Source organism: Malania oleifera, chromosome 9 (assembly GCF_029873635.1).
Source record: "Malania oleifera isolate guangnan ecotype guangnan chromosome 9, ASM2987363v1, whole genome shotgun sequence".
In the NCBI taxonomy this organism is placed as follows: domain Eukaryota; kingdom Viridiplantae; phylum Streptophyta; class Magnoliopsida; order Santalales; family Ximeniaceae; genus Malania; species Malania oleifera.
The window spans coordinates 8,422,622-8,433,234 of NC_080425.1; the positions used below are offsets into that span (position 1 = coordinate 8,422,622).

A 10,613-nucleotide genomic window follows, 5' to 3' on the forward strand; every position below is an offset into this window, starting at 1 on the left:
CTAATGGACTTTTGTAGTCTTCTCAATGCCCCCAAAAAGCTCCTCTGCCCATCCATTCGTCTTCATGGACAGCATATGACCACCTCCTCTCTCTCTCTCTCCCTCTCTCTCTCTCTCTCACACACACCCTTTTTCCTTGCTAATTATTTGCCTTTCTCCTGTCATAATTTTTCATTTTTTTGAGTTTGTTAATATATATATATATATATATATATGTATATATATATATATATACATAAAAAAATTGTGACACTCAGATCTTATTATTATTATTATTATGATTCTTTTATACAATTGAATTTGATTTATAGAATGTTTATCAATAATTAAGAATAAAATAGAATGAGATGTAATTAGATCGAAAAAGATTTATGGACGGGATGATCTAAAAGAAAAGTCATTTAGATAAAATTTGTGTAATTTCACATAACGGATAGAAATAAATATTTTCAATTATGTCATTTACCCTTTTTTCGGCTGTGAATTTTCAATTCCCCATATTAAAACCATACTAATCTTATGAGTAAACATTTCACCAAACAAATATAACGTTAGTTAATTTTTAATTTTTTTTATTATTATAAGGGCACATTTAAGTATTAAATATGACCAAAGAAACCAAAGGTGACGCTTGGTTACAGAATACAGCTAGCATGGCCCGAGATAGAAGGGCAAGTGACCCTGGTGAACTGACCCTGAGGGACATGCATAAATATATATATAAGGCAATCAACATATCCCTTCAGCCGGACCTGTTCCCTATGTATTGTCAATTTTCTTGAAACTTTGCTACTGACCAGTGGCCCATACATTTATATAAAATTCTTTTTCTTGGCTTGGCATATATATAATATGTGAACTATAGAAGCCCAAGTTTCCACTTTATGTCCGAATTTTTTTTTAATTAAACAAATAAATAGAAGAACACGTTTTTTGATTATAGAAGTCAGTACACACTAAGTACTACACATGAAAAGTTACATGCATGAGAGAGAGAGAGAGAGAGAGAGAGAGAGAGAGAGAGAGAGAGAGAGACCCATAGAAAGTTTTGGGAGTAGGGCAAAAACCAGCATGTATTGCCGTGTAGAAAATAGTAAAATGGCTGAAGCCCTGTGCCTAAAGACATGGATATGGGATATTGTCATATTGAGTTTTAACACATTAACTGATGATTACAGAAGCTGGTGAATCCCCTCACTGTACATACTAATAATGGCATCTATTTATCCAAACCACAAACCGGAAAGCTGCAGGTCCACCAACTATAAGTTCTGGTTGTTGCAATCACTGAGGCATGCCCTAAACTGATGGTCCTGATTACCCTCTTCAGCTACGTGGCCTGCCTCTAGACGTCCAATGCACCGAGCGAAAGGGGCGTGTGGATAACACAGCACTCACATGCATGCAATGAAGTAGGCCAAAAGCAACCTTCAGGGTGTGGTTCAGGAGGTAGTGCGGGTTACGGGAGTGCCTTTCACGAGGTCAGGTGTTCAAACCCTCTCGGGCTCGTTTCTGTCCCTAGACTCTTAAATTTACCCTTCCTATAGAATTATGGGGTCAACTTCAAGGGGCGCAGGATTAGTTACATGAACCGTAAAACGGACACGTGGATACTCGATGCGTAATTCAAAAAAAAAGTAGGCCAAAAGCAAAGAGAGAGAGAGAGAGAGAGAGAGAGAGAGAGAGAGAGAGGGGGGAAGGTAGGGTACAACTTCTGACAATACTAATCTAGATGTGTCACCGGCAAGTGTGTGAGAAAGTTACCACATCTATCCCATCATCCATCAGTGGCAATAAGGAAAAACTGAATGCTGAAAATGAAAGCTTCACTCGCCAGCTCTTCACAATATGGGACCTTAAGTGAATGATTTAATCAAGAATCCTTAATATTTTATTTAATTTTTATTTTTATTTAAAATTAATTTTTTAATATTTTGAGATATAAAAATAAATTTATCAAGAGCTCTCTTTTGAGATTACACTAATTTTTCTATTTTTTTTTCTTTCTTCATTTTTCATATCCGGATTCATATTTTTTCATTGACATAATTAAATTTCAAAATTAGCACTAACCATAAATTGACAATTTATGTAAACAAATAAAAATAAATTTAATAAATCTATAAAAATAATAGATTGAAACAATATAACTTGATTATTATTATTATTACAAATTGATCGGCGAGCAAGACTTTAGAGATATCGGATTCTTGTCGAATACAACGCTCTAACCTCAAAGCTTTCAAAATTTAAGAAAAAATAGAAAAAAAAAATTCAAAGTAAAAATAATAGAAAAATAATGCACAAACATTAAAATCAAAATTATAATTGATGAAAATTATAAAGAATCGAAGGCTCGAAGATGATGAACACAAGAGTCGAAGCAAAAATTATAGAGAGACCGAGAGATGAGAGTGAGAGAGTGTGAGAGATGGAAAGATTTTTTTAGAAAAATTAAGAAAGAGAGATGAGAGTAATAAATAGTTAGAAATATAATAAAGTTGTTAGTTGGGAAGTCAATGAGACTTGAAAAAAAACAAGAATTAAATTGTGTTTATACACCTCAATTGCCCAAAGGAGGAGCCAGCCCCTGGCGTTCACTGCATCTTTAAAAGAACTGTGAAGACGAAACAAGTAAAAACCTCCTTTAACCCAACCTTTTATGACTCAACCCTCTTCCGATCATATCTTCTCTCTCTTTCTCTCTCTCTGGGGAAAAAATAGTCTGCAGCCTAAAAGGTGTGTGTTTGCCCCACTTCACAATGTCGAACTAAACTGAAAGCATGTGAAGTGTGTTCAAGCTTCAGTTTCTGGGTATCTTCAACAGAGTTTCATGGATGCTTTTTGAGGAAAAATTCACAACTGGGTATGCAGTATTTTGTTATTTCTCCCATTCCTTTCAGATTCTTTGTCATGGACATTAGTTAATACACCTATGGTTGTCTTAATTTTGTCCTCTATTTTTGCAGAATGGGAAGAATGGGAGAAAAGAATCTGTTTTGTGTATGAGCCAGCTAACTTCAAAAAGTTTGGAAGAGAGAAAAACAGAGGATACCTCTGGCATTTACAATGCTTGTTCCCCTTGCTCCATATCCGACGCCTCCGCCGCCAGTTACGCCAACTTCCAATGGTATCATATTCTGCCCTGCACTAGTTTTAGTGTGAAAACAAAGTGAATTCTCTTACTTTGCCCCGTAGGGTGCACACTCTACTTGAAAAGGAAGAAGATGTAGGAATCCAACTTTTTTTCTCCTCTGTTTCCTAGGCAACCAAACAGGAGTTCCATTATGCAGTTGATTAAGAATTCAAGCATCAGCTGATAAAGTCTAAAACTTTCAATGCAAAAATTACCTACTATGGGACGGATTAGAAAATTCAATATAAACATCCCCTGCAAAAGGTAAACTAAACAGAATTTCTGACTATAAAAAAGATAGTATGTGAGAAATTCAGCAATTATGCGTGATGGTACAGCTACCAAATGGTTAGTATTTAATGGGTAGTCACCAGCTTGCATAATTTCAAATTTAGCTTCAAAATCCAAGCAGGTTTCTAATCAGTTTTACCTTGTCCAAGAACATATTGAGTGACGGGAGGCAGGATTAATACTTGGAAGTCTTTGGTTTTGTGGCAAAATATAGAATCACTCTTCTTTCATTCATCACTTGAAACTGCATATCTAATCCATAGAGAACCTATGTTTATCATCAGGCACACAGAGCCAGCTAGTCTGTTCTGGATGTAGAAACCTTTTACTCTATCCGGTCGGAGCAACATCTGTGTGTTGTGCTGTTTGCAATGCAGTCACAGCTGTGCCACCTCCGGGTATGGTTCTCCCCATCTCTTCTTCTCATTTTCCAGATTTCTTTTCTTATTGTAAGTTTGTTAATCCAAAAAAGTATTCTCATAGGACCACTCAAGAACAGGTCTGATCAAAATTACTTGTGTTATTAACCTAAGCAGGCACTGAAATGGCACAATTAGTCTGTGGAGGCTGCCATACATTACTAATGTACATTCGTGGAGCAACTAGCGTACAATGTTCCTGTTGTCACACCATCAATCTAGCCTTGGAAGGTATACACCTAATGATAGTATAATTGGCATCAATAGTTTATGTTAAAGATTAACTGCATGAATAATTATATAAGCCCTATTTAGATTTTTTTATATATTTCCAAACTTATTTATAGAAGTTCTTAAATAGGAAATTTCATTGATTAAGTTGCTATTAGTTGAGGGTAAGATTCAAATGTATATTGCAAGAATCGAATCTGAGAGTCAAATGTATATTGCAACAGCTAACCAGGTAGCACATGTCAACTGTGGGAGCTGCCGGACACTGTTGATGTACCAATATGGAGCAAGATCTGTAAAATGTGCAGTTTGCAATTTCGTGACATCAGTTGGGGTCAGTATACACTTCCTTTTCACTTAACAGATGCTAATTATCCTGAGAGGTTAGTGTCTTATTCGCATAAACATGCCTTCAAATTCTTAAATGAGAAGATTTACCATTTAAGTATACCAAATCTATTTCTACTTCAAAAAAAAAATAAGTAAAAAAAAGAATGATATTCATAGGGGACTCATCATTGAGAATAAATCAAGGAGACTGGAGTGAAGTGGAAGCCAACTTCAATTTGAAATTTTGATGGTAGGAAACTTGCTAAATGCCATCAAGTGATTTATGAAACTACTGATGCATAATTCCCACATGTAAGCTTGAGAAATCATGAAAATATTGGTCTAACATCGAAAGTCCTCTCTCTGTCTCTTCCCTTGGGCTTTCCTTTGCTCACTAAACCATGTTTGGACTTACAAATTCATACATAGGGACAAGCACAAGCATACTGGCCAGGAAAAAAATGGTATCTGATTTGACAATGCGGATTCCAAGAGATCAAATAAAATGTAGGAGAGAAAACATAGGATATAATGGAAATTTCAGTTGCTAAATAGAGATGGGACACATAACTTGAACTATGATGGCAACTAAGCTTCCAAATCTTTTTTCTCTTCTTTTTGGTACTTTTTTCATGAGGCAATCTTCATTCAACATTTTTTTCTTAAATTTCAGATATAATTTTTCAGATCTCATTTGTTGTTGGGTCAAAAAACAATGGTATCAGGTTCATTCAAGGTCTAGATAACTTTGGTGTCTACACGCTCAATATGCAGCTATTATTAAAATTTTTATGTATTTCACTTAGTTCTGCTCTTTATGTTGATATTTCTTGGTATCAGCTACTGCTAATATGACGATGGATATTGAGTTTGTACTTCAGAACATGTCCAGTGTCACTACTCATGCAATAAAATAAATACATACATATGTACTTAAAATCTCAGCACCCAAAAGACTCATATATTGCAGCTAATTTCTGGTAAGAATATTCTTAATTTAAAGATTTATTGGGTTTTACTACTTGATAAACTTAAAATCTTTTCTCCCTTTCCATCCCCATTTTTTTATTTAATCTTTTCAGTCTTATGGTGATTTGATGTCACTAGTATGGTTTAGACTATTAGAGAAAAATCCCATTAACTGCAGAGACTAAAACCTAGTGTGTGCGCCGTATTTAAGTGGTACTTTTCAATGCTGCAGGCCTCCACAAGCACTGCTGAGCAGAAGTTCAACAACTAAGATATAAAATGATTAAACTGGTTATTACAGACTACAACTTCAGTTTCAGTTTCACATCCTACAGTATCTATCCTCCATGATTGCATCTCAAGAAGCAGAGAGAAAATTCCCTCTAGCCATATGTATAGAGTTATTTTTCCCTTGCGTGAACTATCATAAATAAATAGTTTTGGCAGGTTGGATGTTTAAGGAACATTCTATGAGAAGACTTTTGGGTGGGAATTGCATTTAGAAATTTCAGATACGAAAGACTTCATTTTCTTTTACTTTCATGCATGTATAAGTAGCATCAAGTACATGGCATAAATTTATTTCAAGTACTTTTTATTTTCGAACTGCCAAACAGAGCAGATACAAACTACTTGCTTTTGCACATTTATGGCACCCTAAACATTGAATTGAACAATACAACGAAATAAACTTTGGGACCAGCACGATGTTTCATGGAATATATATAAATATATATTGGTGAGTGTATTGATGAAAAGTCCATCTTGAAGAACCATCACATGGTCACATATAATATTAACTTGACTGCAATCAATACCTCACAGGAATTCTATGGTTGAGAAAACCCGAAATAAATGGCAAAAAGAGATAATAAAAATGTCAACTGAAAATTGGATAAGTTCTTGCCAAAACGAATCGTCAAACCTAACTTTGCAAACCTAACATACCCCCCCTCCCCCCCCCCCCCCCCCCCCCCCCCCCCCCAAAAAAACCCAAAAATAAAGAAAAGAAAAAAAAAAACAAAACAAAACAAAAGAAGAGTGCGATTTTCTAAGGTGAGAGATGGCTGCATAGCTTCTGTCCTACCATGAGCTAAGGAATAGTCACAGGTCAACAAGCATCATCAAGTCTGAATCTGAACAAATACAAAATTGTAAAAATAAAATGAAATAAAAGTAGAGAGTAATTCAAAGAATATGACTCTGTTCATTATCAGGTTAATGGATCTTGGTTATGCAGTATATACTATATACCAGAGAACCAGTATTTTTTTAGTGACCTCAATTCATTTCTTCTACTGGTTGACCCCTTATCCCTGCTCTGCGTTCAACTTGGAACATGATCACACTTGCTGTGGTGATCACTGCTGAAAGTACCACCCTGATCAGTCAACATCTTAAGTTGTCACAAACGCATTCATTTCTAATTCTATCCTTGCTTATCCTACCAGTTATCCATCTCGACACCATTATTTTAATCAAGCACAAATGTTTCACTTTCCACCAATAAGTTGAAGTAGTTTGTGAAAATCCTTCTCTTCAATACTTATAATGGTTCTAGTTTGTCGAGTAAAAAACTAAACTTTCATATCAGGGGTTTACGATTGGGAACTTCAAAAGCAACTTCCACATAACCCATCTTATGGCTACCCTATGAGAATTCTACTCTTTGATGCCAGGATTATTACAAAATAAAAGCTGCCCAAGCATCCCTTGGTCATTAATGTTTAATATCCTGCTTTCTACACCTTATTTCACTGACATTGCATCCATAAATACGGTCTTAGACTTGATCATCTAAAAAAGGTTGATTTGAAGTGTATACATTTACACTTCTATTATAATTTATTCCCTCTCAAAACTAGCCCATATAATAATCACACAATAACACCAACGGGCCTTTCCCATGCATGTCTTATCTTAAATTGTAAAAATCATTACAAAAACATGTCAGTTTTCCTAGTATGCCATTAGTACCAAAGGAGAGAGATTAAGAGAAAAGATGCAGAGCCAATCTTAGAGTCTCTACTATTAGGTTTCTGCAGGAAAATTTTAAAATGAATAAATTTAAGCCTCAACGAAGGCCATTCTTAACAGCTTTTATTGAAAGACGTCAACTTCACCTGTATTGGCAAAATCCATTTTCCAAACTAAGTTATTGGTTCTTATTAATAAAATGTGCAAAAAAAAAAAAAAAAAGAACAGCTGTCAAATAAACGTTTGGTGCACAGAAATTAAGAAAAATTAACATCTCCTTGAATAGCTATAAATTCATTATTATAACTATCAAAGCATTAAAAAGATATTCCACGAATTGCTTCCTAGAACTCCCTCTGTTTGGATATCAGGAAGGATGATATAAGGAAAGAAAAGCTTAAAATGCTTCAAAAGGAATTAATTTTTAAACAAAACTTCTTTATTCTCTCTAAGATTCAAATTAAGCCTCAATGCACTAAGTATATAAAGTGTTGGCAAACACTTTAAAGTTTTGATTAGCATTCCTCAGTTGGAATATGTAAATATTATAATAAAATGAGTTGTACATTATGGAGGTAGTTAAGGGTATTATTAAAATTTGATATTTTTCTTCACTACCACATTCGAGCACACAAGCTGCAGAGTCACATAATTTGTCAACGGAAGATATGAATATAATTCCCACAAATAAGGCTACTTTTACATGCTCATGTGCATGTATATCCACGAACATGCAGTGACTTGATGTCCACTACAGCCTCAATGAATCTCATTTTTGCAAACCCATTCTATCAAGAAGCTGATCCTCCGTCAATTCCTTAATGGGCGTATTCATGTGCATGTCACGTAACAACAACAACAAGCCTTAAGTCACACTAGGTGTGGTAGGCTACATAAATCCTTTTTTATATATTCACTCGATTCAGAGCATTTTCTTTTATTAGATTAAGGGCCTATTAAATCCTTCATCACTACCTATTCCAAGTTATTTTAGGACCACCCCTACCCCTTTTCATGTTAGAAACAATAACTAACTCACTCCTCCTCATAGGTTCTCTATTAGGTCTGCGTTTCAAATGCCCAAATGAAATCAAAATGAATAATTTCTGTATTTATTGAATAATTTTGTACAAGACAATACAAACTACTTATAATACAATCTCTACTCTAAATAAATATGGAAACAATCTCTTAAAAGAATCTCACTCAATAATATACAATAAATACCCCCTAAATCTCTCCAATATACACGAAATTTCTACACTCCCCCTCAAGTTGGATCATAGATATTGACAACTTGCAGATGGAATCATCGAAACTCTGTCGAGCTAACCCTTTGGTAAAAATGTTTTCATTTTGTTCCTTCATAAGTACATACGTCATACAAATGGTTCCTTCTTCAACCTTTTCTTTGATAAAGTGTCGGTCCACTTCTACATGCTTAGTCATGTCATGTTGAACTGAATTGAGAGAGATACTGATGGCTGTTTTGTTGTCACAGTAAAGTTTGATAGGAAATTTCATCGGGATCTGTAATTCTTCCAAGAGTTTCCGTAACCACAGTCCTTCACATATCCCTTGTGCAGCTGCCCTGAATTCAACCTCAGCACTACTTTGAGCCACTACATTTTGTTTTTTACTCCTCCAAGTCACCAAATTTCCCCATACAAAGGTGCAACATTCGGTGGTAGACCTTCTATCTTCGATTGATCTACCTAATTTGCATCTGTGAAAACTTTTACTTTCTTACTTTCACACTTCTTGAAGAAGATTCCTTTGCTCGGAGAGCCCTTGAGATACCTAAGGATCTTGCACACGACATCTAGGTGAGTCTTTTTGGGTGAATTCGTGTGTTGGCTTACCACACTAATTGCAAATGCAAAGTCAGGTCTGGTACATGATAGATAAATGAGTTTACCAGCCAATCTTTGATACCTCTCTTTTTCAACTGATGTTCCGCAGTCTTCAACACTCTTTACTGCTTCAGTGGGGGTTTCACTAGGTTTGCATCCAAACATGCCAGTTTCGGCTAGGAGATCAAGGATATACTTTCGCTAAGAGACACTGATACCCTTTTTTGATCTGGAAATTTCCATTCCTAAGAAGTATCGCATATGTCCCAGGTTTTTAACTTCAAACTCAGCAGCTAGGACTTTCTTCAATATTTCCATCGCCACTGTATCATCTCCAGTTAGGATTATATCATCAACATACACAATCAGAGTTGTTTTTTTTACCACTTTCAGGCTAATGAAAAAACATAGTGTGATCAGATTGCCCTTGTCGGTATCCTTGGTTATTTATCACCTTCGCAAATCTATCGAACCATGCTTTAAGAGATTGTTTGAGTCCATACAAGGACTTCTTGAGTTTACATACCCTGTTTTCTTCGCCTCTCTTACTGAAACTTGGAGGTATCATCATGTACACTTCTTCTTCTAACTCGCCATTTAGAAATGCATTCTTAATGTCGAGTTGCTGTAGTGGCCAATCCAAGTTGGCTACCAAGGACAGGAGGACCCGAATTTTATTCAATTTTGCCACTGGTGCAAATGTCTTCATGTAGTCAATGCCATAGGTCTATGCAAACCCTTTTGCAACAAGTTGGGCTTTATACCGTCCAACTATCCCATCAGCTCTATATTTCAATGTGAAGATCCATTTGCAACCAACTGGCTTCTTCCCTCTCAACAAATTCATAATGTCCCAAGTTCCATTCTTTTCCAGAGCCCACATTTCCTCCATTATAGCTTCCCTCCATTCAGGAATCTTCAAGGCTTCCTAGATATTCTTTGGAAGTTTTATCCTTTCAAGGTTCAAAGTAAAAGCACGATACTCTATAGACAGGCTTTTATGAAACATGTATTTTGACCAGGGATATTGAGTACATGACCTAGTTTGTTGTCTGACTGCAATGGATAAATTGATATCATCAGGTACAGGCTTATCAGAAGGGAGCTCATGGCCATCTATTACCTAATCAGGATTGGGCGTGGACTCATGATTGCTTGGAGCTATCACCGGTTCCAACTCTCTTGGTGCCTCAAGTATGAGGTTCTCTCTGTTCTTTGTGTTTGGCTTTCTTGAGTAAATAAGTATGTCTGTGTTGTTTTGTTTTCCTGCATCTCCCCCTGAGTTTAAGTGGTCTTTTGTACATGATAGGTCAGGAAATGATGCAATGGTAGACTTGGTGTATGACATAGATTCATCAACAGAGAAATCAAAGAATAGATCTTCACTCCATTTCTCCCCCTGAAGAG

The 10,613-nt window shown here is 35.7% G+C and overlaps 1 protein-coding gene across 1 annotated transcript; it reads left to right on the forward strand.

The window, feature by feature from the left end:
* Positions 1–2,590: 2,590 nt before the first annotated feature.
* On the forward strand, positions 2,591–5,891 carry LOC131164978 (protein LOL1). Its single transcript, XM_058122555.1, has 6 exons — positions 2,591–2,866; positions 2,970–3,130; positions 3,712–3,825; positions 3,964–4,077; positions 4,302–4,411; positions 5,609–5,891. Exons 2-6 carry the CDS (start codon positions 3,070–3,072, stop codon positions 5,645–5,647), a joined length of 438 nt encoding a protein of 145 aa, XP_057978538.1. The 5' UTR covers positions 2,591–2,866; positions 2,970–3,069; the 3' UTR covers positions 5,648–5,891.
* Positions 5,892–10,613: the final 4,722 nt, after the last annotated feature.

Coding starts and splice junctions, on each gene's coding strand:
- LOC131164978 (XM_058122555.1), top strand. CDS start 3,070: ATGCTTGTTCCCCTTGCTCCATATCCGACGCCTCCGCCGCCAGTTACG. Junction 3,826..3,963: donor CACAGCTGTGCCACCTCCGG/GTATGGTTCTCC, acceptor TAACCTAAGCAG/GCACTGAAATGGCACAATTA. Junction 4,078..4,301: donor CATCAATCTAGCCTTGGAAG/GTATACACCTAA, acceptor ATATTGCAACAG/CTAACCAGGTAGCACATGTC.